Source organism: Colletotrichum navitas (assembly GCF_030913465.1).
Source record: "Colletotrichum navitas strain CBS 125086 chromosome Unknown LY79scaffold_55, whole genome shotgun sequence".
Classification (NCBI taxonomy): domain Eukaryota; kingdom Fungi; phylum Ascomycota; class Sordariomycetes; order Glomerellales; family Glomerellaceae; genus Colletotrichum; species Colletotrichum navitas.
Genome location: NW_026850601.1, coordinates 221,332 through 247,930, shown reverse-complemented (window position 1 = coordinate 247,930; position 26,599 = coordinate 221,332). Strand labels below are relative to the sequence as shown.

Below are 26,599 nucleotides of genomic sequence, written 5' to 3'. Positions count from 1 at the left end.
CGGTGTGTTTATTCGTGTGCACTTCTTAGTACTGGAAAACGGGTCTAGTGTCGCTTGTATTTCTGCTTCAAAGTCAGCAAATCGTCTTCCGTCGAGAGGCCCGCGCGATTGGAGAACTCACCTCTTCGGCTCTGCGCCTGTTCTGCGGATCCAGGCTGTTTGTTGCGCCCATCAACGTCTGTCCGATCACCTTGGTAGCCCCGATGGCCGGCCGGAAGATGATGGTGGGCGCCCGCTTCCACACTGCTTTGGCGAGACCCTGCGCACTCTGGCTGTCCATGACTTCGCCCGGCACCGCAATGATGGCATCGCGGGCCATGTTGAGGTCTCTCGTCAGGCTCGAGTAGCCGCCGCGCAGCCCTTGGATCACGCCAGTCGGCTGATCCGCGTACAGAGAGATCTGCTTCTTCTCCTCCGGGTCGAGATCCGCATCCTCCCACGTGTTGTCGGTCTGCGGTTTGTTCAGGAGACCCTCGGCACCCTGAAGCGCGTACTGCGTCCCGATGGCCAGCTTGGCTCCAAACTTGACCATCTCCGTGCCCGTTGTGCGAGCGAACGCCGCCGCACCCTTGCCGATGCTGCGGACGATGCGGCCGTCTTTCTTGTATTCCTTGATGGGCACCTCGATGAGTTCCTTGAAACCGCTGCCAATGTTGACGATGCCGCGGACCGGCGCGAGGCCAGCGAGAACCCCGGCCAGTTGTGTGCCCTTGACGTCCGGCATCCATATATCGTTGAGGATCTTGCCCATCCTGTCAAAGCCTGAGACTCCGTAGATGATGGTGTGCCGCAGAGTCAGACGTGCTTCGTCCAGAATGATGAAGTTCATAAACTCCGTGGTGCGGCCCGACTTGAGCCCTGCATAGTCGACTCGCTTGGGTTTGAAATCCAGCTTGACGGGAATGTCGTGGACCTCGACACGCTGAAGGAACGGCACGTCGCTGCTCGAACTATGAACAGGAGCGCTGTCATCCTTGAACTCGAAGAATCTGGTGATAAAGTCGAGGGCGTCTTGGTCGACGTGGAGCCGCAGCGGCAACACGGTGACCCGCAGTACCATTTCCGAGGCCGCAAGGTCCGGCTGGGGCTTCACGTTCAGCAGTTCCAGGTGGGCCATGCTGGTACCCATCTCCCGCTCACCAGCGTCTTGGTCGTACGTGGCAAACTTCTTCCAGGTCGAGGTGGGGACGTGGTCAAAGACGTCGAGGTTTTGGATTCGCACATCGATGGAACTCTGCGTCTCACCAGAGTCGGGAGGGAAGGCGATCAGATCCACGTTGACTCCCTGCAGCTCGAATGTGATCTTGTGATGCTTGCTTCGGTTCAGTCTCAGCCTCTTCTTGGGCCTGGCGCCTCCCGCGCGACCTGTCGTTGTCGTGAAAGCGGTGGTTGCGAGAGACTCCGTGTCGGTGGCGTTGTCGTTCAACTCCTGGTTGACCATTTGCGCAAGCTCTCGGGGGTCTTGCTTGGTTGAGATACCAATGTAGATGGAGTTGAAGAGGAAGTCTCCAATGACGGTCTCGTCTTCCTCGGCGTCGTCTTCAAACACGGCGCGGTCCGATCGCCGGCGGCGCTCAAAGGCCTTATTCTCGACGTCCTGCACGGCCTTTGAGATAACGTCGCGCGTACGTTCCCAGTCGTATCCGTCAAACAGATTCCAAATTACGTGCACGTCACGAACCGAGACTCGAAGTGGGCTGCGCCCGACAAGTTCCTTGGGTGCCTTGTCATAGCTGTTCTTGGATGAGTTCCAGACCTGGGCTCTACCGTCGGTCTCTGGTCCCTTATTGAAGAAGTTCTCGTGGATTACTAGGTCGCTACCGTCATCCGAATGGTGGGATGCACTAGCGTTGAAGCTGGTCAGCAGTACGCCGTCGTGTGTATCTTGAGTTGTCGTGGCATTTGACGTTATGGAGCCCTCCGCATCAAAGAGTGGCTCCGACGGGCCGGCATCTTCGTAGTAGCGCGAGTCGATTTGGAGAGGGCTGGCGTCGCTCGCCACATCGTATTCATCACTGCCGCCCAGCTCCTGCGCGAGCTCGAAGTCCTTGTCAAAGTCGTAGTCGCCTTCTGCCTTGCCGAAAGCCTCCGCCGAAATCGAAGCCAAGAGGTCCTGCACTGGAACGACTGAGGTGCGGTACTTGTTCTCCTTGCTGGGCGGAGTGGGCGGCGTCAATGCATTGGCCAGGGTGATGAGGGTCTGCGTCGAGTCGGCGCACGTCTCCAGTACAAGCAGATCATCACGGAGTTCGATATCGACATGCTTTTCACCGTCCTCCGGGCTTTCCGACACCTTTACGACTGCTTTTGCCGAGGATATATAGCAGATGCTCACGAAGCCTTGGGCGACAAGTCGCGAGACCTGCTGGGACGACATGTCTGCCGACTGCCGGCGGTTCACGGTAGGGTTCGCACCTATGTTAGCCACATCGTCAATGAGCAGAATGGAGGCCTTGTTCAGGTCCAGTTTTGCCGTGGTTTCCACGTCTTTTGGAAGCACCACTTGAAGCCGAGAATCAGTCAGGGCGATAAGAAGTTTTGAGGGGAGACCAAGGGGGTTCAGGCCAACCAGGCAATCGCGAAGAACCAAGTCGACCGTCATAGGCTTACTGTTGGGTCGAGCAGGATCTGGCGGTGGTTTGTTGGTCTGGGATTTCTTGCCAGCTAGAGCAGTATGCGCTTGCTCGCCGAGATTGGCCACAGAAGCGGCAAGGCTGGCTTCGAAGTCTTGTGGTGTGGCATCCTCCGCGAGCCCCAGCACGTCCATGATCGTTGGCACACGGTAGTCGATCGTCACATCGCGCATCTTGATCTTGATGACCGGCTCCATCTCGTCTCCAATCATGCGGAACATGAGCACAGGGCCTTGGGTGAGCGTTCCGGGTGGCAACGTCGTCGATGAACTCACAAGGTCCTCTCGGTGGTTGCGATTCACGGAGATGGCGTGCACGCCGAATGCCACCAACGAGGGCACAGTGATCTGAGCAACTTCAAAGTTCTTGAGGTTCGTGTTCAGAACACCAAGTTTTCCGCCGAAATCAAGAACCGCGCCCAGCTCCTTGACCTCGGCCAAGAGCAGAATGCCGGGACGATCGTCTTCAGGGAGATACTTGGCAACGGTTGCCAGTCGCGCAACCTCCTCTCCCAGGGCGGGCAGGCAGTTTAGCTGATGCATCTGGTCAACCCTGACGTTGAGCTGGTCGAAAGTGACTCGCAGGACGCCACCCTTGCGTCGTTGCCTAAGGAGAGTGTCCACCATGATCTCATCGTCGCCCTGGTCGAACTTGACTTTGGACGGGATGATGAGCTCCAGAAGCCTCTCGAGATCCTTGTCCTTAGGCGTCGCTAGATACTCGAAACGCACACCTCCGATATCCGCCGATATTGGCGGATCGCTTCGAGAATATCTCATGTAGGGTCCGGCAAGCCGAACCTTGCTGATTGCAAAACCAATGCCCAGCTCTCGGCTCACCATCTTGACGGCACTTGTCTCCAGACCAATACTGCACTCCTTGCCCTTTAGTTCAAGATTAAACCCTCCTATCCGCATGTCAATCTTGTTTTCGGCCGACGCTGACTTGTCGTCGGGATTGATCGGGGCGTCGAAGCGAACTCCACGAGGCTTTGGGGGTGCCGGCGGCGGCGGCTTGGCAGACGGGGACGCGTTCGATGACATGGAGGAGCTCATGTTAAGAAAACTGCTCAGGCCTCCGAACCAGCTAAAAGTCTCGTCCAATCTTTGCAGGTCGAGTTGAACCAGCAGTGGCAAGGTCGTGACTTCTGTCCGGATCGAGTCAGGTGATTTTATCACCTTGACAGATACATCTGAGCCAACTGATGGGAACTTGTCCATGACGGAGGCCCGCATCTGAAGGCTTTGATCAAATGAGATGATATTATCTCTTGCGTAGCCGAAGCGGAATTTTTCAAGATCCACGGTCGTCTCGAGCGCCTTCTTGGAATTCTTGAGGGTTATGCTGAGGTTGTCGAGATCAGTGCGGAGAAGAATCTCTGGCTGCATCTGCAACCCTGGGGAGCCCAGGATTCTTTCCGCCGTGTCGGCAACGCCGCCAAGTTGGTGCAGGAAATGGAGTGAGATCTTTTCAAAAACCACTTTGGTATCAGGTACTGTGGACGCCTGTTGTGGCTTTGAGGTTTCAGTCGTCTTGGAAGCAGAGGTAGTAGAACCTTTGCTCTTTAGTGCATCCAACAATTTGCTAACGACGACGGCGAGCAGATACGCCAATGAGGCGTCGAAGCGGATCTCTAGAGGCGACAATTGGACCTCTATAGTTCCATCGCTGTCTGGCTCTGTCATGACCGGTTGTGGCTCCCTCGGTACAAAGCTCGACTTCAGTCCTGGTGATGTAGAGTACACAGAGAAGGCCCCCGGAACTTGTGGCGCGACTGATCTGGCCAGGCCGAGCGACGCCTGATTCTGGCTCAAAATCGAAGCTTGAGAGTCGGCCGGCACATGCATGTGTTGGTGGAGTGAGGGAATGTACAGTGATATGTTCTGGAGAGACACGAGTTCCTTTACCAGTCTGGTCGGTCCTCTTGGAGTTGCCACATCGTCTGCCTGCGCAGGCGTTTCTGCGACGTCGTCGCTTTCGGAGACCATTGTCGGAGACACTTTTGGTTCTCTCGCGTCTTCAAACTTTGAGTCCGACTCGACTGCCGACGACGGCGCCTTTGGTGGAGAAGGGGCTGGCGCGTCCGAGTACTGATGGGTCCCTGGATCGAGCGTGCTCACAGCTGCTTCGAAGGCCGGTGGCGACGGTTGGCGTGGTACTCGGCTCGCTATCTCTGCTCTGGGTAAAGTTCCTGGGCTCGAATCGGCATCCCACCCCCCCGGCATTCTGGATCCGGCGGGTTGCGGTTCGGCCTGGGAAAAGGCGCTCATGTACATGCTCTCGGCCTCCTCGTGGGTAAACAAGTGGGACTGTGCCAGATCCTCACCTCCTCCAGGGCTCGAATGTTGGCTTGCTGCGATAGAGTGATGTGATATTTCAGGTGTTCCAAAGTCAAGCAGGTCGGCTGGTCGGGCGTCCTCGATGGGCTGAAGCGAAGGCTCTGATCTCGCCTCCCTCTGGAAGCTGGCCCAGGGAGAAGCACGATCTTCGTCCCCCAAGACGGTCGACTGGGACATGGGAACATGTGCTCGAGGAGAGAAGTCCTGGTATATCGATGCTCTAGGTGTATTCGTTTCTTCCTCCTCGACTGGCTCCTCTGGCTGGCTCGAGAAGTCATACGGAATGTTGAACGCATCCTCGCTGTCCTGCAGAAGCGCATCGTCAACCTCGGAGAGATCCGCCGAGTCTGTGAGGTAGCTCTCTTGCATAGTCGGCCGAAAGGCACTGTGCCTCGATGCGGAAGCGCGCTCGCTGAACGATGGAGACTGTGAGACGGCGGGTGAAGAAACCGAGGGAGAGCGCGCAAACTGCGAAAAGACGTTTGCTTCCGAGATCAGGTAGGCTCGGATCTTGGACAAGGCGATGTGGCGCTTCCCGTCCTTGGGGACTATCGTGGGCGCACCCTCGTCGTTGTGCGCCTCTGCAGTGACGCCCTCTACATCTATGCGGTCAAGAGCAAGTTGAAAAGTAACAAGCTCCGGTGTTGTCGAATTTGGCTCGACGGGGACCTCAACATCCAACTGGAAGGTGACGCCTCGGATGCGAACCTGGATGCGGTCGACGATGCCTTGGAGGAAGCCGGCTAGAAAGCCGGGGAGTGATAGTGCCTGACCTGTACCGAACTGACTGCCATCGTCACTCATGGAGCTCTCGCTCATGGTCGAGCCGCCAAGGTCCTGTGTTTCGGCGGCCAAAGCATTCTCCAACCTCCTCTTCTCCTCGGCCAGTTTGACATCTTTCAAAGCAGTATCGTCATTGAGGAACGACTCGGCGAGGTTGACCGTGTTGGGGATTGCCGTGGACTCTTCGCTCGGCGTCGTCGCCGCCTTGTTGTCTTCGCCGGCGGTGGACACCTTCAACCGCACGTCGACACCGTCGATCTCGATGATTATAGGGCTCGTGTAAAAGTCGACGGGGATGGTGACGTTGAGTTTTAGCACTTTTGCTTTTTGGATTTGGAACTCGGAAGGAAGCTGCAGCAGTTGCTCGAGTTTCTGGAAATTTGACGGCCGTGTTAGTCACTTTACTTGGCAATAGACATGTAGGCAAAAACGGTCGATCGCCGTGCCGGACCGTACCTTGAGGCGCACTCCAACGTCCTTGAACTCAGCGGTAGTTGTCCTGCCGAGCGCGAACTGCAGGTTCTCCATGTCTAGCGTCTCCTCATCCAGGAGCTCTAGGCGTCGTAAGGCATAGATGAGCAGGCGCTTCGACAAGGTCGAGCTTCGGAAGCTCTGGAATATCGTCGCCATGATGGAATCGGTATCCCCCACCTAGGGTGGGTTATTCGGTTCGTGGGAGAGATGAGTTGATTCGATGGATAGATCGGTTCGGGGATTCGGAAAAGGATGGGTAGAGAAGCTCGAATGTACGGTAGATGTAGCCAGAGTTATTTCCTCAGGCTACAACAGAAAGAACATGCGGCGCTGGTCTACAAGCGAAGCGGAGAGGCTGCAGTTCACCGGGGGTGGTTGACGCAGTCTGCAGTCACCGTGTTATCAGAAGACACCCGGCCCAAGGCGGGGACGCTGTTCATGGTGTGTTCGTCATCCAAAGATAGGGTTTCGCTAAAGGGGAGCAAGAGAGAGAGAGAGAGGAAGAGAGAAATATTCAACAGGAAGTAGGCCAAGGACAAGGTCGAAAGGCGAGTAGGGAAGCGCCAGGCTGAATGGGAGGGAGCCAAGAGGTTAAGGTTGTTGGAGTTGTAAGAGGTAGGTATGCAAAAGAGAGGCCGGGAAACCCACGAGCCTAACCAAGTGTGATTGCAGTTAGTCGGGGGCTCTCGCAAGCAGTTAGGCAAAGGGCGAAGGCGAACTAAAGATCAGTCGAGGTAAGGTAAGGTACAGGCGAGCAGGGCAGGTAGGGTGGGTACCCCTTTTGGTAGGTGACAGTAACGGTAACGGTAATGGGCAACCTTGTGCGAACAGTCAGTAGTGTATGTATGGCCTGGACGTGCGTGATGATGAGGCAAGGCAAGGCCGGCACTGGGCTGGGCCGGATACGTGTAGATGGGGGGTGGGAAGGGGGGGGGGGGGGCATGAGGCATAAGAGTAAGAGGGGGGCCATGGACACAGCCAGATGCACTAAAGACTGGTCCCCCCCACAAGCTCTCACAGCGCGTGACTCTGGCTGGGTTCACGTCACCGACAGGGTGCACAGGGGTCCTACCTACCGATAGTATCAGTTGACTACTCCGTACACAAGGTCTTTATCGATAAGGGGGGCGAGGGAGGGGAGAGGCCAGGAGTGTAATGACCGTGGCTGAAGCCGATAGGACGGTTTGCTTTGTGAGGGGGGCACATTACATTACTTGTGACTGGGTCTGATGGAAACACCATTCGAGAGAAGAGGCCTGGGGGGCCCTTGCACGCTAAGGAATGTCTCTTGTGCTCTTCCGATGATGCAGTGAGCCGTGCGTCCCGTTCCAGCTGGTTGATGCAGAATCAGCCACGCTTTGCACATCTCCAGCCCTGGCTATCAGTGTCTGTCTGCCTTGCCTGTCTGTCTGTCGGCTGGCCACAACTGTTATCTCTTTGGCGTCCGCAACGTTTGTGCATTGCTATGTATGTACGAATGACTACTTTTTGTATTAAACAAGGGCTGTGAGATAAGAACTGGAAGTAAAACACAAACAACACGCACATACCTCCCCCCTATTTGCATAGCAACGCTCTCCCCACACTGCAGGATTGCCTAACTTTGTTGACGTTGCATGATTCGAGTGGCCCTCCCAATCTGCATGGAAAGCTGTCTGAAATGACGTTGGCTATGTATGTGAGGAGCCGTTGGAAATGCCTTTTGTCCGAGTTCGTCCCCCCCTCACAACCACAACACTCGAGGAACAAAGACGAGCGTTTGTCTCGTTGGCAAATGTCTTTCATTTCAAAGGTTTTTCACTACCTGCCTACTTCATCCGAGAGATTGTGAGAAAGACGTGAGGTGTTTCAGTTTCGCAGCCCAGTGGTGCTTACGCAGTACATTGGCAAGCAACATATGTCTGTCTGCCTACTCTCCCCGACAGGTTTGTGAAATGGCTTGGCCCCGGGTTTGACACGTGTGAGGTGCAAGCTCTAACCCCCGGGAGGAAAGAATTAAACTGTAAATAAATGTTGGAGAATCGGATGACTATCTTTGGCCGTTGGGTCCATCTAAAACAAAAGAGAATGCAGCCCCAAGGCTTAGCTAGCAGATGCCATGGCCACAGCCCCGTCCCCCGGTGGCTGGTAGTTTATCTTCGCAATCACATGAAGAGCATGGTCCGCTCGCTCTTCACCGGGGCCCGGCCGACGACCCAACCAACCTCCCCCGCCTGCCTACTGCCCCTCGCCGTCCTGGACATTAGTGGTGCTCGCCCTGCCGTAGGCTTCAGCCACCCTCAGGCCGACACTCTCACCGCTCCAGTAGGCCCCCGTCGCCGTTCCTAGCGCCACGAACGGCGCCGTGTGCTCGCCCGCCAGCCACAGGCCGCCTTCCGGTACGCCGTTCCGCATCGCCTCAATGTCCTTGTCACCCTCCGTCAACCCGACGGGGAAGTTGCTGTAGCTGCCGTTGCCCGCGAGGTCGTCTCGCATCCAGTCCGTCGACAGGCACCCCTTGGGCTTGCAGTCGGGCGACGTCTCGTCGTAGTGCGGCAGCCTGGAATAGTAGGGCTTGAAGAAGTCGTACAGGAAGTAGTTCCTCTCCGGTATCGTCTTCAGCTTGGCCACTTCTTCCGTGATGTATCTCGACTCGTCCCCAAAGATGTAAAATAGCAGCGTCGGGTGTGAATGCTCGCCCAACGACGCGAGGTCGACAATCTCCTGGTTCCACCTCTTCGGGTTCGTCTCTGGTGTGTAATTTGGCGCTAGCCATTGGCAGAAGCCTTGGACTACCCGGCCTTTGCTGTCGGGTTCGAGCCAAAACGCTCTGGGGAAACTGATGTAAACCTTTTCGAGGCAGCCGTAGCCGATGGCCTGGATACCACGCTCGATTCTGTCGGGCAACGGCGGATCAAACGCTTGCAGGTTCTTCTTTAGCCAGCCCAAAGGCGCCGTCATCACAACCTCGTCAAACTCAAAGACCTCGCCGGTGTTTGTGTGGACCCTTGGCCTCTCACGGTCCGGGGTTTTCAACTCCACCTTGGTCACCCGGGTATCGTATTTGATATCCGCGTTGTGCCTCACGGGCTCCGCGATTCTCTCCAAGATCTTTTCGTAGGTGCCGGCGCAGAATAGGTTTTCTTCCACATAAGTCAACCACGGCTATTCCTCCGAGGGTTGCAGGCCCCGCGAGTCTGGAAGATCCGTGGCAAAGGGTGACTTACCGCCGTCGAGGCATTCTTCTAGCCAGAAAAATTTGAGACTTTGGGTTTCGATCGGGCTTCCGGTAAACGCGCCCCAAAGCTCGGCAACTTGGAGAACGATGCTTCGCTTCCTAGCGTGATCCTCGTCGGTGTCGGGGATCTTCTCAACTACCTTATGCTGGAAAAAGTCCCATAGACTCTCGTCGGGATGGATATCGGCCGAGTTCTTATTAGAATGTTGAAATGCATCTTGGACAATGTCCCACATGATGGTGGAGTAGACCTCGCTTTCGCCCAAGTCGAACAGTTCCCCCCCTTCGTCAAACACATACGACCGATTGTCCCAGCGGCCAACCGCGGTTCCGGTCTCTTTTGCGAGATCATTCATAGGGTTGTCATCGGTTCCGTGTATCCAGTTGGGGCCAAGGTCGACAGTGTGTCCATTCGGGAGCGTTTCCTGGAACATGCGGCCTCCAAGTCGTTCCCGGCCTTCGATGATGGTCACCAGCAAGCCATGTTGAATCAGGATATCGGCACAACGCAATCCGGCGAGGCCAGCGCCGATGATGCCCACGTGAGGTCTGGGACCCGACTCGGATTGTTTGCGCTGTGACGTGTCAGGAGCAGACTGCTTGGACGAGAATAACTGGCCTCAATCGTCTTGTACCCTCAGGCATAAGACGAGATGGGTACGGTCGGTGAGGATGGAAAGGGTTTAAGACGAATTCGTCCATCAAAGGGGACAGTCAGCGGCCGCGACCCGAAGCGTCCCATGAGCGACGTTAGGCACGTGGTTGACAAGAAGCAGACTTACCTGTAAAAGTGAGTCCATCGTCAAAGATCTGAGCAGCAACTCGTCTCGGCCGGTCCCACGGAGGCCTTGAACTCGACAGGATTCAAGGTCCTGGTAGATGCGAGATGTACTCCGGTTGTCAGGGCTAGTATAAGATACTGAGTAAGCGTCCATGGCTGCAAGGCGCCTCCGGCGAAAAGCAGGGGAGAAAGACAGAGTATGGTTGTATTGATAGGGATGATCACGGAAGCTGGCTGATGGGGGAAGGAGGCCAAACTAGGCCACGATGCTGCTGACTGAGGACTAGTCTGGGGAGTAAATAAGTGAAGAAGTTCACTGGGTTAAAGAGCGACTCTGAGAGAAACCGGGAACGAGTGAGACAACGCAAGAAAAAAAGAAGAGCGATTGCCGACTTGAAGAAGGGGGGGGGTTGGGAAATGAGATCAGGCGGAGGCGGCAGCAGGGCCAATGTGGGGATGGCGGGCGAGCAACGTAGTGAATTGTCTTCAGCGGCTAAGGGGTTTCGGTCGGGATCATGGGGGAAAGAGATGGAGATTATAGGGACCCGCCGATCTGGGTACAGCCGCCGAGAAGGATAAGCGCAAGAAGTCCAGATAAGATCTGGTAAGTGGTAGAGAGCGACGCATGGCAAGACGGCCAAGGTGAGGTTTGGTGTCGCGGACCATCTCATATCGGCGGCGCCGAGACGTACAAGCTGCAACGTGAAGAGCGGAGCAGGCCAGAGCAGAGCAGAGCAGAGCGACCTTGGAATAGCCTGCGGGTTGCGACGTGAAGTGCCATTTTGAGAGTACCATGTCTAACCGAAAGGTTGATAATGGACAAGTGGGGGAGGGGAGTCAAAAGGGTATAAGAAAGAAGAAACTGGCGACATTCGAGTCGGTCCAGAGTTTGCTGTTCTTAAAACCCAACCTCGCCCTCTTCCACGCTTTCGCTCTCTCTCTTTCTCTCTCTCTCTCTCACACACACACACACACTTCTTCTTTCTGCAGATGGAGGGAGGGGGCTTGACTTGCAGCAGCTGTTGTACGCAGCAACTGCCATTCTCACCCGTCACTCCTGCCATCCTAAGACTGTGCCTCGTGGCTCTTGCCGACTGGGCTCACGTGTAATCAGGAGTGTAAGCCGGCGGGTGGCTGAGTGATGAGCGGCTGTTGTGCAACAACGGGGGGCGTGCATGTACATCGACCCGGCTCGGGTTGAGCTGACCGCAGAGGCGGAATGTGGCGTTCTGCGTCTGCTTTTCTTTTTTGTCTCAGGAGGCAGGGTATCGCTCGCCAACGGTATGCCATTTTGCTCTTTTTTTCGACCTCTCCTTCTTGCTCTTTTTCCGGGAGGAGGGGCAATGACGCAAGGTGTGTCGGTGTTTCGCAATGTCGGAACGGGTAGTGGGAAAAAGAGTGAGGGGCGATGAGAGGCAAAGAGGGGAGAGCACAAAACGGCAAAAGAAGGGACTTACAATGCAACAGGCGACTGGGCGGGGGACACTCCGCGTGCGCTAAGCCTTGATATCATCCGGGGTAAACGAGCGAGAGGGGAGAGATATCGACAACCCAAAGAGAAAAGAAGGTAAGGAGGAAAAGCGCGGGTGACCAAACGGGCAGACAAGAAACGTCCAGGTAGGACAGAAGCCCAGCCGGGGGTTGGTTGGTTGGTTGGTTGGTTGGTTAGGCAGGCCTGGGTTTCGGTCAACTACACTTAAAGATTTTCTTTTCTTTTTTTAGCCTTTTTTTCCCTGGAAAGGATAACAGGAGTCAGGGTCTTCGGGGCAAGGTCAAGACCACACAAACGCAGACAGACACACGCACGAGATGCGTGTCCGATCCGTATGGTAAGGAAGAGGCTCTGCCAGCGGGCGGGGGAGGAAGGGAAGAGAGGGCGGGATCGGGACAAGGAAAAGTGTTGTTGTGCTGCTGAATACCTACCAGGTGGAATAGGTGGGGCCGGGACGACTTGATGCGAGAGGAAACGACGACTGGACCTAAGCGTGTGGAAGGAGGGGCAATCAAGCCGCTAAGTTGCTCGCCTGGTGACACTTCACTGCTTCTTCTCCACTGTCGGCGTCATTCCTCCACCTTTACTTCTCCATCCCACTTCTCTCCCCTCCCTCCCCTTCCAACTCGGCCATCTCACTGTGCGTTACAGTTTTTTTCTTACAGTCGCCAACACGTCTATCCGTACCCTATGCCCACCCTGTCACAATGCTAGCGACTGACTCGGTGTAACGCCAGATAAGAAGAAGGAGAAGAAAGGGAGGGGGAAGATACTGACCAAACCTGCACACGAGAGGAGCTGACGATATCCTCAACCTTTCATCCAAAGAGACTAGGCCCAACCATGCCAACCAACCGAGCCACCCACGCACCAATAGGCTCTTACTGCGCCCGCCTGCGGGTCCAATCTTGTTACATAAGCAGCCCACTGGCTGCTATAAAGCAGCGACACCACACAGATACATAGATAGAGAGATCAATCAACTACATACACACCTCACTAGACCATAACAAATCTAGTGGCGTCTTGCTGGCACGGTATGACAAGGAAATCCATCCCGCCTGACAAAGCGACACCGACACCGACCCTGTGGAACCCGCGACACTAGCCCCGCACCACATACCTACACGTACACGTACACCGAGAGACATCCATACCTACGGCGTGGTGTGATGAGTCCTGCCGACCATGAGATGACGACTTCCTCATCTCTGCCTTTGCGTCCTCCCACCACAACCCTTGCCAAGAGCCTCATCCCCACGGCCACGTTGATGCCTACCTAAACTGGCATGCCAGTCCTCTCTCGGGCCCCGTTCTGCCAATGGCTAGTTTCAATCCCTGCAACGGCGTATATACTCTGGACTTAAGTTTGCAGGTTCCGGCGCATCCTTCCCTCGGCCGCTTCCTAGACTTCGAGAGAGCTGGCCGGCTGCTTGCCGGATACTCGCGAGGTGCTCGCTAGCATGGGCTTGTGAGTGTAAGCTGAATAAGCTAAGATTATATGGTATGTGTGGTAATTCCCTCACCTTTTTTTTTTTTTTTTTTACGGAAGCAGCAGGGAAATAGGTGTTAACTGCTTGTGATATTACTTGGGCATGGAGCCATGTAACGGGGGCTGGCAACTACCTACTTGGGGAGATACCCGACCTGGGGAACCAGGTTAATTAATTCTTCTAGCCGGGTACGCCGAGTCTGGGTGTGCCAGCGAACTTTTAAGTTCTTCTTCTTTCTGCTTCCTCCTTACCCCTTTTCCCTTCTTCCTATCCCTCTTGATCTGCGCCCTAGTATGCGGTCCAGCCCGTGAGCGAACACCATGCCACACCCTGGCCAGCGAGGACCTTCTTACCGATATAGGCGACTGCGCACACTGCAATAGCAGCGGGACGGACGACTTTGGGCAGGACGAGTTACAAACCGGCATGGGTAGACAAAATTGCCCGGACAGGGCTATAGCGGGAGGAATTGGCCTGATGGAGGTGGTCTTTGTTCGTCAATGGGCTCCTGCCCAGCAGCCTGATCTGCTCAGAGCAGACAAAGAGATGTTGGCGCCCTTCCTCATCGATGGTGGGCAATCTGATGTTGGGCCCATCCCGATGTTTGCCATCTGATCAGCGCGAAGCTATCCAGGGGTACTCTGTACTCTGCAAGCCGCAGAGAGGCAGTCGCCTAGCAGCCAAGGGAAAACACAAGACGGCCCCCTCCCCAAAAAGGACATGCCCAAGCTTCGTGAATGGATGCAACTCTACGCTACTGCGGTACCGGGAGATGCGCGCCCCCCTCCTCTGCGGGGTAAAAGCTTCCTTCCTTCTTCCCCTGTGGGGAGCGTCGACAGGGGCTCTTTTCAGACATCGCAAACAAGCGATTAGGCACTTGGAAAAATAAAATGAATAAAAAGCCTCAAGTCTTCTTACTGAGGTAGTAGTACAAGGCGGTCTCTCTCAAAGCCGCACAGGCACACAGTATTAACTATACACAGTCACAAAACTCCAGTCTTCTAGACACGCATTCCTGCTCAATGATGAATGCACACCAAAAGATACCTATCCATTCAAGCTTCTGATCCGACGAACCCCACCCCGGTTAGACTTAGTTCCTTCCCCCAGCCTGCTGTCCAACCACAATCTCCCCGAATATCAGCACGTCCCCCCCCAGATGCGTCCTCCACAATCCCCACGAGCCGAGGCTCGCGGCACAACTTCCAGACACGGCTGGCTGCCACCCTACCCCCCCTCAGACCGATGTCAACCGACACACGCCGTGATTCTCCTCTCGAGTCGTTTGACCGAAGCGTAGCCGCCATCTCAAACATGCTTGTGCCCTCCTGAACTCTCGACTTGCAAACCTCAGCTCCTCCTCGTAATTTTTCCGGAACGATTGAAACTCACAACCTGAACACCCCCAAGACGCACAAAGACCAGTGCCCCGTCACCCTGTCTCTTCCACCCACCTGTCCCAGACCAAGCAAAGGGATACGAACAAGTTGCCCGCCGCCATGGCCGCAAAGACTTTCACCCGCGACGAGGTCGCCAAGAAAAACACCGAGGACTCCCTCTGGTGCATCATCGACTCCAAGGTCTACGACCTCACCGACTTCGTCGACGGCCACCCGGGCGGCGAGGCCGTCCTCCGCCAGGTCGCCGGCCGCGACGCCACCGCCGACTTCTACAACCTCCACCGTCACGAGGTCCTGACAAAGTACGACAAGACGCTCGTCATCGGCACCGTCGCCGGCGAGACGCCTCAGGTCGTCGTCGCCGGCCCGGGCGAGCTTTCCGCCGTCCCCTACGCCGAGCCCACCTGGCTCACCCCGCAATTCAAGTCCCCCTACTTCAACGACTCCCACCGCTCGCTGCAGCGAGCCATCCGCGACTTCACCGACCGCGAGATCACCCCCGTCGCCCTCGAGTGCGAGGAGAAGGGTGAGCTCATCCCCCAGGAGCTCATCGACAAGATGTCCCGCGCCGGCGTGCTGCACATGCGCCTCGGCCCCGGCAAGCACCTGCACGGCGTCAACCTGCTCAACGGCGCTGTCAAGGGCGAGGAGTTTGACTACTTCCATGATATGATCCTCAGCCAGGAGATGGCGCGCACCAACTGCCGCGGCTTCCAGGATGGCATGATGGCTGGCATGACCATTGGCCTGCCCGTCGTCCTCAACTTTGCCAATTCCGACTCCTTGAAGAAGCGCGTCGCGGACGAGGTTTTCAGCGGCCGCAAGAAGATTTGCCTAGCCATCACCGAGGCCTTTGCTGGTAGTGACGTTGCGGGCTTGAGAACCACCGCCACCAAGACGCCTGACGGCAAGCACTACGTAAGTCCTCCAGCCATCCCCACCAACACCACACCATCACCACCATCACCACCACTATCGCCAAAACCACCACCCCCACCACCACCGCATCATTTTTTATCCAATCCTACTAATTCAATAACCAAATAGATCGTTGAAGGCAGTAAGAAATGGATTACGAACGGGGTTTTCAGTGATTATTTTGTCACCGGAGTTAAGACCGAAAAGGGTCTCAGTGTCCTCCTGATCGAGCGGGGTGAGGGCGTTGAGACCAAGGCCATCAAGACGTCCTATTCGCCTGCCGCCGGTACGACTTACATCACCTTTGACAAAGTAAAGGTCCCCGTCGAGAACCTCCTGGGCCAGGAGAACAAGGGCATTCATGTCATCCTGAGCAACTTCAACCACGAGCGGTGGACCATGGCTTGTAAGTCTTATTTTCCCTCTTCCCTCGAACAGATGGCAACTTTTCCCTTCAAGACAGAGCCGCATCGGGACCGACTAACTGTGATGAATTAGGTGCCACAATCCGCCAGTGCCGGACCATTGTCGAAGAGTGCCTTCTCTGGGCGAACCAGCGCCTCGTCTTCGGCAAGAAGCTCATCGACCAGCCCGTCATCCGCCTCAAGTAAGTCCTCCTCCTCTTCCCCTCACCTCCCCCGAGCAAACGACAACAAGCTGACGCCTCCTGTGCCCGACAGGCTTGCCAAGATGATCGCCCTCACCGAGGCCAACCAGTCCTGGCTCGAGACTATCACCTACCAGATGAACCAGATGCCCTACAAGGAGCAGGCCAAACACCTGGGCGGGCCCATCGGCCTCCTCAAGATGAGCGCGACCCGCGCCGCCCACGAGATCGCCGACGAGGCAGTCCAAATCTGGGGCGGCCGCGGCCTCACCCGGACCGGCATGGGCCGCGTCATCGAGATGTTCAACCGCACCTACAAGTTCGACGCTATCCTTGGCGGCGCCGAAGAGGTCCTCGGCGACCTTGGTGTCCGGCAGGCCATGAAGTTCATGCCCAAGGCGAAGTTGTAAATCGCCCCGTCATCGTCGGCGTGGTCAGCACCGCCGGCACAGACACACATGAAAACCTCTTATTCCGAGACTAGGGGACCGTATAAGTGCTATATAGGGCATTCGCGAGGTTGCATTGTAGAAGCTTTTTTTTGTTTGTCCCTTTATCTTCAGGGATATAACGGCTATTACGAGGAAGAGGGCGAACGAACTTGAGTTAAAAGAATAGACGAGGCTCTCTCTCTCTCCCCCCTTTGAATCCCCCTTTTTTTTTTGAGTTTGTGGACAGACACCCCTTTTTCTAAGCTTCTCCAGAGTTCCGTGAAAACGTGCAGGTCTAAAAGGCTCCTCGGATTGAATAGCAGACAGCTGTAGAGGGACCAGGGAGCCGTTTCAACCGCCGTTGCATTTTTCTTTTTTTCCCTTCCATCTTCTGCCCCCCCTACCCCCAAAATGTTTCTGGGCAAGTAGGGCCGACGAGTCACCCCAACAAACTCCCTACTCATGATACAACGCATGGAATTTTCGGCTCAGATACGACACGGAGAAGAAAACTACCAGGGACGGAATCGCGCGGCGGAAAGATTTCCAGGGGACTAATAGTGGTGGGTGCATTTCAGCTGTGGCATCAGACTCTCACTTGGAGCATCATCGGTCGTAGTAACTTCTAGACGACAACACGGAACACATGTTGGAACCATCGAGTATGACGCAAACTTTCCATTCCCTGCCCCGAACGACAGCCATGGCCGCTTAGAACGGCCCACACTACTGTCTAGGTCGTATCGAGAGCCCTTTCCCGGCTGCTCAACAGGACCGACCAATATCTATCAGAGTCGAAAGGTGTCCGGCCTGAGAGGAGGCCCTCCCCACTCTGCTCTTCTCTCTCTCATTCATAAACCAGAGAGAGGTTCAGTGCAAGCTTGTTCCCCCTAAGCGTTGCCGCCATCGTCATCCAAACGATCCGACCAACCCCGCATTTTGCCGAGGTTGACGACCAAATGCGAAAGGTGTATCTTTGGTGCGTTAAGAAAAAGCCGTGATTCATATGCCGTTGTCCGTGTAAAACTTTTCCGCAGGCCGAGTCCCAGAGTTGTTTGCCGTGAGAACATGAGAGCAAGGAAGAAACAAGAAAAAAAAGGGGGGGAAATCGGAAAAAGGAAATGTACAAAGCATCCGCAATGCCAAGTTGATCGCATAAGTGAGCCACGGTGGGCATCGAAGCCGTCGAATTGTCCCCAAACCGAAACTGCCATTCAGGCAGAACACTCATCGCCGATAGCCGTTGCACACTTAGTTGTTGGGGCACTGGGACTGGACATGGCCGGGCTGCTGGCACTTGTAGCAGATCTTCTCGCCGCCGGAAGACTCCTTAGGGCAATCGCGGGAGAAGTGGCCGTTCTCGCCGCAGTTGTAGCACTTGGAGCCGTTGGTGCAGTCGCCTGTGAGCATGTCAGTAAGGAAGAGACAATTCATGGGTCCGGCCGAAACTCACGAGACATGTGGCCGTAGCCGCCGCAAGAGTAGCAGGTCTTCTGGCTAGCACCGCCATAGCCGCCACCACCGTAGCCGCCACCGTAGCCGCCTTGGCCGCCGCCGTAACCACCACCAGACTTGGGGCAGTTGCGGGCAATGTGACCGACCTCACCGCACTACCAATGTATTAGCATCACGACTTAAGACTCTCAGGTTCGGAGGCGGATCAACCAACCTTGTAGCATTCGGAGCTGGAGGGACCGCCGCCGCCGACGTTGCCTCCCTGGGGGCAGTCACGGCTGATGTGGCCAGCCTGGCCGCAGCGGTAGCAGGACTTGGTGTCCTTGGGGCCCTCAGGGCAGTCACGGCCTTGGATCATGTCAGTAAAGAAAATACGAATAGTTGTCTGATCCGGACGTCGACCTACTCATGTGACCCTCGTCTAAAGCAGACATTCGTCAGTCATTTCATTGGCATCAGGGCAGGCATAAAACTCACTACCACAGTTGTAGCTATGCAATGTTAGTATATGTCAGGTAGATTGATCAAAGAGCATCGACATACCACTTGGCGGCGCCACGGTTAGGGCACTCGCGGGCCTAATTATTGTCAGTACGTCGAAGGCCGAAATCGATCATTCTGTCCTATGGCATACCTGGTGACCAGCAGCACCGCCTAGATTTCACTTGTCAGACTCTTGCGCTCATTTCAACGTGCTAACATAGTAGGGAATGTGTGATTCAGGTGTCACTGGCACGCCGGCTCAGAGTCAGTAGGATATCGCAGTAGAGACAGCGTGCGGGATCTTGACAAATCCGTTCCACCGGACGAGAAGCTGGCAAGTAACGCAACTGCCAGGCTCTCTCCGTCGGATTACATGCCCCAATCAACAAGGCAGGGCCTTTCGGAATAGCCTTCTCCAACTGCGAGCAACAAAAACAAGACTGGCTGGATTGAGACGCAGAAAGTCCAATAGAGCAGCTGTCTGTCTGTGAGCGCTGGGACAACGGTTCAGGTCAAACAAGCCGCACAAACGGCCGCCAATAGTATTTTGACGTGGCTGATTTGTGAAGCGGGAAGAACCCAGTGAACCAACCAATGGTAACTAGATCTCGGGATAAGATCCGATACCATCTGACCCCAAGCAGCCCACAGAAATGGAAGTGGAAAGAAAAAATAAAAATCAAGATAAAATCCAATCAGGGGGCCGCAAGCAGCACCTGGAGGACGGGCGGGGGCAGTGGCGAGAGGAGGAAAGAAAATGCAAGTTCAAGTTAACTCACAGGTGAAGCAGGTACGAGCCTGGGGAGGAGCGCCAGCGGATCCTTGGAAATCCATTGCGATTGATATTTGTTGGTTAAAGGGTCCTGATCTGGAAGACGTGTTAGGAGGCACGAGGGCTGATGAAGATAATTTGAGGTGTCGTTGGAAGGATTGAGCCAAGGTTTCGCGGGGAAAGCGAAAAAGAAAGGTCTAGGAGGCGAAGGGAGGTGCGTGGTTGTGGTTTGTTGCGATGTAATGTAATCGAGGTAGGGAGGGGCAAGTGGCATGTGTGCAGCGATGTGGAGAAGTTGGAGATGGAGGTGGTGCGTGTGCACTCTGCCTTCGTAAGATAGACAGAAGGTGAATGGGGGGTGGGTGCCCGCCCCAGCTGTGTGTGCTGCTGATTCCGGACGAGCTGGCGGTGATGGCAGAGGCTGATTGATTGAAGACGCCCCCGTAGAACGATTCCGGAAGGACGTGGTTTATGGCACGGGAGGAACGAGAAGAACACCAGTACTTACAAATGAAGGAGTGATGTCGGGCCGGGAGAAATCTCTGCTCAAAAACACAAGAAGGAGGGGGTTTGGTGAGGGTTTTCAATAGTGGTGGTTTGTGTTGTGGGAGAGATGGGGAGGAGAGCAGCGGTTGCGGCAGGGAGTGATCAAGGTTAAAAAAGAAAAAGCAGCCAATTCGCATGTCAGACCGCCTTGTGGAGCCAAAGAAAATCTGGTAGAATGGGAGGCGCGGAGCACCAATCAAAGAGACAAGTCCATTGCCGTCGGGGAAGTGCAAGTCTCTGCGTCTGTCACACACACACACACACACACACACACACCCTCTCTCTCTCCCTCTCTCTCTCTCTCACTCTCACTCTCTCAACTCTCTCTCTCTCTCTCTCACACACACGCACTTTGGTTTTTACCCCCAGTGCTCGAGCAAGTACCTAGATAGGTAGGTAGGCAGGCGAGCACACGCACGCAGGCATTGTTGCTTGCCCATGGTTGAGTGGGTGGATGTTGAAGGCGAACATGGAGACTTCAGCTCCGGGCTGCCTTGGATATGCGTCTCTGCTCTACCTATCTAGTAACCCTGATCGGCCAATGCTGTGCCAATCTTGGTGATGCCGTTGATACCGTTATTGCCAACACGCCGCCCGTATCTTGAGGCTCGCTTCCTTATGAAAGGTGATAGCCATTTCATATCGCCACTTGATTTGATCATGACAGCGTGCACTTCTAGCACGTCTGTGGCTGGCCAAGCCTAGCTTTGGGCCGCCCCCCGTAGCCCTGGGAGCGCCTCCAACGCCATACTATATGTACAATACCTAGCCGTAGGTGGGATTGTGCTTCCACTTCATGCTTTTACGCTGGCGCGGTACATGTCGTCCCGCTGCCTCGGTGGATGACGCAGGGCTACCTAATGCAGCGTCGGGAAGCAGCCTGGATTTTGACGTCTGTAGCACTCCCCCAGTGGATATAATGAATGAATGCGGGCAGGAAGGCATGTTTCCTGGCTTTGAGGATTCCGAAAAAGAGGAAACAAAACCATTTTCCCGATAAGGTGGATAGGGAGGGAGGCACGGACGTGAACTCGAGGTTTTGGACATATGGGTTCATGCTTTTCCGCAGACACCAGGGACTCGAACTCAAAGGCAGGCGACTTTGCAAATTCAAATCCCCAGCGACCTGTACTCCAGACCAGGTTGGTCGTTGTTCGCGATCCTCTCATTTTCCCCTCACACTCTACATTACATTGCGTTGTGATGCGTTGCGTCGCTGTGTAGCCAGTCACCTGAAGCCTAGATGTCCTCGTCCTCGTCTCTCGCCGTTCTCCTTTGCCGACTCCAATTTTTTTTTCTTGGTGGTTTTTTTTTTCCTCCCCTGCCATGGGGATTACGAAAAATACCTAGCCCATCAGAAAATTCAGCATCATGAAAACAGGCAGGTGGGGTACCCCCTGTGCAAGAATCTATAAATCGCCGAAGAGAGCAGGCAAAATGACAGGCCAGACCCGGCCCAGGCGCTGTGAAATGCGATGCCCCTCCCCAAAACCCAATGAGGGGTCATGAATCCTGTATTTCGCGCCACTGTGCTCCCGTCCCTTGCATCGCTCCCTGCCCTGAGCACCCCTCATCACACGCTCGCTCCTCTTCGCACTTGTCCCCGACGTTCCCCAGTTCAAAAGCGGGCTCTGATAAGTCCCTTGCCCCCCTTCTCATGCAGAAAGAAATCTCTGCTAGAGAGGAACTCTGGCTCACACTGTGCAAACGCCCATTCGACTCAATGCCACGCACCTGGTGGGCTCACTCGAGCCGGGCCTAGGTAGATAGCAGATAGTAGATAACCTGGACTGAAGCCGAGGTGATGCGTCTCGTGCATTGTTGGCCTGGTGGTCTCGGTTCCATATCTGTACACTATACGGAGTAGTACGGAGTACATGGTCTGATACCCCGCGACTCCTGTGACACATGCCTCTATGTGGCCCTTCCTCTACTACGCACGTATGCCGAAGAGAAGCCAGGTCGAAGAAGCTTTTGGTATAGACCCCTCAACCAGGATAACGCATCCAAACATGGATACTTGGACAAAGAGAGGCTTGCCGCGTCAGTGTTATCTGTATCCAGGCAGATTCCGCCTTAGTCAGGGAAGCAGTCCGAAACTCCCCAGCTAATACCGAGGGTCTGTCTTGTCATGTTTGGACACACGGAACACATCAAAGAAGTTTTTGGATCGACTCTCCAGATTGGCGACGTCCCCGACATCAAACCTCCATGAGAGACTTGACTGTCAGCTCAACCTTCCTTCCTGCCTCGAATTGAACCTACGACACATCACTGGAGGAATTGACTCACAAATCCCCAAGAGTTTCATTTCACTCACTTGGGTTTCATAAACCTGGTGAGCCACGCCATGCAAACGAACTCTGCCCGAAGATTGGTTCGTTCGTTCCATTAGGATGTAGCTCCGGACCGGTCAGATTTGCTATGCTCAATCTCGGCCAGTCTTCCATTTCAGGCTGGGGCTAAGCTTTCCCGCCCAAACGCTCGTGGAGAGGAGACCGGATGAACCTGGCCATCCATTTTAACCGACAGCCACTCGTTACTCTGTGCCGGCAATTCCAATCATCTACAGACACGGCCTGGAGATCAGTTCCTTTCTCAAATATGCTACTCTCTTGGTGCACTAAGTTGTTGGCTGACGGCCATGTTCCATTTAACGTTCCTTCGCTTGGCTAGCGTTTCTGGAACAAACATGCAAGGGCAGGGTTCAGCGTGCTGCTTAAATCCATGTATTGCAGGCTAACCTAGATAGGTGACGTGTGCGTCTCGTGTCCAGCGGCTACAGCAGCACCGTTTAAACGAACAGCTCATGGACCTTGGAATGAAGCGGCGGTGATGGCGACCTGCCCGAAGGAGCTGCGAATGGAGACGCCGGGACAGCATGACGGTATCAATGCATCTATAAAAACAGGTAGCCACCATCGCCTTCGAGTGAGGTTCTGGTGGTGGGGAATATACCGGATCACTCACCTCTTCGAGGCCGTGCCGGCAGCGCAGGGCGCTAGGGCGGCATGTAACCACAAAACCACTCCAGTCATATGTAGAAAGAAACTCCTCGCGAGTAATGAAAAGATGACCAGCAGCATGAGTCCTGCCCTTGGACATTAGCATTCGTCTACTGGAAAGCCTACTGCTCGACCTCCGAGCGAAGACGTGCCATTGAGTGGCAGCTTGATACCGGTCAACCACTGCCATTCCGGAAGGAATGAAACTTCAATATATTGTAGGGCCAAGCTGTAGATCGGGTATGAAGTAAAATGCGCTCTTGTCAAATACCTGCCATCACTCTAACCAAAGCCAATTTTGGTCTTGGGATTATCATGTCTAGAAGTATTGGCGAATGCTTGCAGGACCCTTTCTAGCTCTAACCTGGGCCTTGGAGATTCGGACGGTCAGATGATTCCACGGCCCATAGTCTAAATGACAACTGACGGGCTGTGTCAAAGAGCTGGAGAGCAGAGTATTTTGATAGATAAACGGACCCATGCCGTATCTACTCTGTCCTACGACGATCGGTCGCCAGGATTGTTGCCTGTTGAAGACCTGCCGGGCCGAAAGACCGCAGTCCGTGGACCCGTCAAGGGTATGGCCCACGCACTAGCCAGAGTGTTTTCTATCCTGACTTTTCTCGGAGTAGCCGTAAGAGGTCCACTGTCAATCACAAGCCATCTCAGCCGTACCAATCATTGCCGAAGTCGATGTTACAGAGAGTGCTCGTTGACCGTGCCCCACTGAAGCTTTGCTTGGATTAAATTCTGTCTGCGGGCGGAAATGGCTCCGATGCACTCATTCACTGTTTGACAAGTGGGAAATGTGTGAAGAGAATCAGACCTTCTCTGGGGGATCATGCGTAGGCACATTTCCAACCTCGAATATTCGAGGCCTCAGGGGAAGAAGAGCAAAAGCTCCGATTCCGAAACGATTTATCGCGTGATGTACTGTCCAAGATGGAAGTGCAAGAAAGGGTATAGTCACTCGGAGTTGCTGTGAAGGAGATCCATGGTGACATCGTAACGATTGTTGTACCAGTAGTTTGTTTGGCAGCTGTGGCTTGGAAGGACACTTAAGCCCCACAACAGCTGCTTACACAGGCTTGCACTTGGATGTGGCGAATGCTCCGAGCTCTGGGCATGACGCGCTGAAGGGAAGTCGCGTCTGTGTTGGACACAACATACGAAAACCACTCGCTCCAGCCACTAACACCAAACGCCAAAATTTCAGCCTCGCATGCATCCTTGACGACAACTCTCGTCAGGCGTCATGGAGAGCTGGTCCCCGGAGAGCCGGGCGGCAGTACAGAATGCTTTCAATGCATTGCGTGAAACCATTAGCAAAGAGGCCCAGAACGGTACGTGCAACAACACGTCCTGACGTAATGGCATGCGATACTAGCTTGTTGAAAAGAAGTCGAGCATCGTTTGAAAGAAGACAACCGAACACGCGTACTTCTTACCGATGAGCTCGAAATACTGAGGTCCCGCTCCGCCGAGGTGGATCGCTTGGAAGAAGAAAACCGAAAACTCAGGACGAAACTGCTGCAATTCCATCAACAAACCCGATCTACCGAGTCATCGATTGACAGCCCCCGCTCGAACTATGTCTCCCGCGACCAAGGTACCAATACAGACCCCATTTCAACAGTCACCTTTGAAAAAGGCAGTGAGTCGGAACAAGTCATGCGCGAGAGCCAAAAACTCCGCCGGAAATACAATGCACTGGACCAGAACTTTAAGATTCTCAAGTCAGAGTTCAACAAGAGGAGGAATGAGAACAAGAGATGGGAGGAATACGCAACAAGTTTGGAAGCCAAGATAAAAACCTTTAAGCAGTCGCGAAGGGAGCTAGACGAGGACACGCATTCAACAGAAGCTTTACCAGAACCTAGTAGACCTCAGGCTGTCTTGACCTCAAGCTACGCTTCAGATCCCGGAGATGGGCCAGCATCGACGCGTTGGACTGCGGAATTCACAGGGCATATTCCCCTTGAACCCGTTCCTGCTGCAACCACTTCTACAGCCATCACCGCCATTACTCCTCCAGGAAAGGACACAACCCGGGATCCAACGCCAGGAGAATCGACGGAAGGGGAAACAACAGAGGGCAGTAAGGATGAAGATATTATTACCCTTCCACCTCTGAGACAACCTCCCAAAACCGATTCTGATATTCGCATCAAACCAGAACCCTCCTCTGATGGTCCGGTTGTTGTGTCGGAGCGCTTTGTTGGCAAGAGAAAACATTCGGATGACTGCTCCACCGAGCAACAAGGACGACGTCGAATCAAGGTTGAGAGCTCGAATATTACCGGAGGCCCTTTCACCAGCCAACTTCAACAAGAGAGCATGGACCTAGACGAGGTTGGCCAGAAACTTAGTACGCCGAGAAAGAACAGAATATTACCCACTACCGTCGTCGAATCAGAACGGGTGGATACTGGAAGGGCGAAGACAACCGCTCCCTTGTTTGTCAGACCTGACAACACGAGTACGCCGACAGCAAGAAATCTTGACTCATCAACAGTTTTGACGCCTGTCAACCCCAATGCTCGTCCGGTGCGGCCATACGAACTTAAGACTGTGGAAAAGCAAACCAAAAAAGGGCTCTCCCAAGGCATAGAAAGCCTTGCCGAAGACGGACTTGTCTATAAGAAGTCAGGCCGTGGGGTGCCGGCCGAAGCACAGCTTCGCACACCACAGCCCACTGGTCGCTTAAGCACGCTGTTGAACATGCCATCCCCGGAGCAGACTCCTGCCATAGTACGGTCCGCACCGCGGCTTCGTGGGCCGCAATGGGCGTTGGCAGACGATGGGCTTCAATTTCCTGAGCGCCGGGAGCTGCCGTTTAGCAAGGAGCATCGGGAGAGATTGAAAGAAACCACTGCTATTCGAAATGAGCTCGACGAGACTGTTAAACATGGCACCCCACGCGCACTTGCTCGGAACCGTAGCGGGGCTCACACGCCATTACCCGCAGTTAGAGGATCATTACGAGCAAAGCCCATGGCCGACATGCGTCTTGAAGATTTCAAGGTGAATCCGAAGTTCAATGACGGTTCGGATTACGCATATTCGGAGGTTGTCAGAGGCAAAGACGACAGGGCTTGCTTACCTGGCTGTACCGACATGAATTGCTGCGGGAAACAGTTCCGTGCCATGGCACACGCCCAGAGAAACAATGTCGAACGCACACCGGCGTCAGACACCAAGCTTTTCGAAGACTACCTGGGTGACAGGGTCGCAATCACTTTGGGGATGTCCAAAGCAGAAAAAGACGAGTTGTGGGTCGAAGCCAAGACATGGCAGCTTGCTAACGAGCTCGGTAAGCACCGTCACCGATATGCCCGAAGACCGTCTCCCCCGGGTTTCTGGAACGCGGATTTTCCTACCACACAAGAGGTGGAAGATGAGAAGTCTGAAGCCGAGAAAAGGGAGAGGCAGTTGATCCAGGAGAGGTACCGTGAGGCGATGAGGGGCGGGGGGCGGTGGATGTTCAGGGACGAATGAAACTGCGTTCGAAAATCGCCAATGTCGCGCATCGATGTTCCAATAGCTACAGCCGGCAGTTTGCGGCGTGTTTTGTGATGGCATAACTTCTTGATTGAGGCGTTGTAACTTTCCAAGCGAATGGCGCAGGGACTTCCCTTAATTCCCTTCCGAGCTACTTTTCTCATAGATAAAATACTCATCTGTCATCATCTCTGGTCGAAGAGCGAAAGAGGATATTGTTACTGATCGCTGTGTGGCAAACTATATCCTCCAAGTAAATACAGATCTCA

At 54.6% G+C, this 26,599-nt stretch overlaps 5 protein-coding genes across 5 annotated transcripts; 2 read left to right on the top strand and 3 right to left on the bottom strand.

Moving 5' to 3' along the window:
* Positions 1–44: 44 nt before the first annotated feature.
* Positions 45–6,385, bottom strand: LY79DRAFT_671862 (ATG C terminal domain-containing protein; the record flags this gene model as incomplete). The annotated part of the gene is made up of 3 exons (XM_060563980.1): positions 45–62; positions 122–6,127; positions 6,212–6,385. The coding sequence occupies 3 exons, from the start codon at positions 6,383–6,385 to the stop codon at positions 45–47; spliced, it is 6,198 nt and encodes a 2,065-aa protein (XP_060411496.1).
* A 2,061-nt stretch (positions 6,386–8,446) lies between these two features.
* On the bottom strand, positions 8,447–10,381 carry LY79DRAFT_671861 (flavin-containing amine oxidoreductase; the record flags this gene model as incomplete). The annotated part of the gene is made up of 3 exons (XM_060563979.1): positions 8,447–9,351; positions 9,436–10,021; positions 10,229–10,381. The coding sequence occupies 3 exons, from the start codon at positions 10,379–10,381 to the stop codon at positions 8,447–8,449; spliced, it is 1,644 nt and encodes a 547-aa protein (XP_060411495.1).
* A 4,330-nt stretch (positions 10,382–14,711) lies between these two features.
* On the top strand, positions 14,712–16,547 carry LY79DRAFT_520819 (acyl-CoA dehydrogenase domain-containing protein; the record flags this gene model as incomplete). The annotated part of the gene is made up of 4 exons (XM_060555283.1): positions 14,712–15,530; positions 15,660–15,936; positions 16,029–16,137; positions 16,211–16,547. 4 exons carry the CDS (start codon positions 14,712–14,714, stop codon positions 16,545–16,547), a joined length of 1,542 nt encoding a protein of 513 aa, XP_060411494.1.
* Positions 16,548–20,450: 3,903 nt separating this feature from the next.
* On the bottom strand, positions 20,451–21,206 carry LY79DRAFT_307657 (uncharacterized protein). Its single transcript, XM_060552315.1, has one exon. The coding sequence runs from the start codon at positions 21,150–21,152 to the stop codon at positions 20,682–20,684; it is 471 nt and encodes a 156-aa protein (XP_060411493.1). The 5' UTR covers positions 21,153–21,206; the 3' UTR covers positions 20,451–20,681.
* Positions 21,207–24,084: 2,878 nt separating this feature from the next.
* LY79DRAFT_520716 (DNA repair protein/CtIP) lies at positions 24,085–26,327 on the top strand (the record flags this gene model as incomplete). Its single annotated transcript, XM_060555272.1, has 2 exons — positions 24,085–24,172; positions 24,229–26,327. 2 exons carry the CDS (start codon positions 24,085–24,087, stop codon positions 26,325–26,327), a joined length of 2,187 nt encoding a protein of 728 aa, XP_060411492.1.
* Between the last annotated feature and the right edge of the window lie 272 nt (positions 26,328–26,599).

Excerpts from the sequence above, each read along its gene's own strand:
- LY79DRAFT_307657 (XM_060552315.1), bottom strand. The coding sequence starts at position 21,152 with ATGGCAGGGGAGGAAAAAAAAAACCACCAAGAAAAAAAAATTGGAGTC.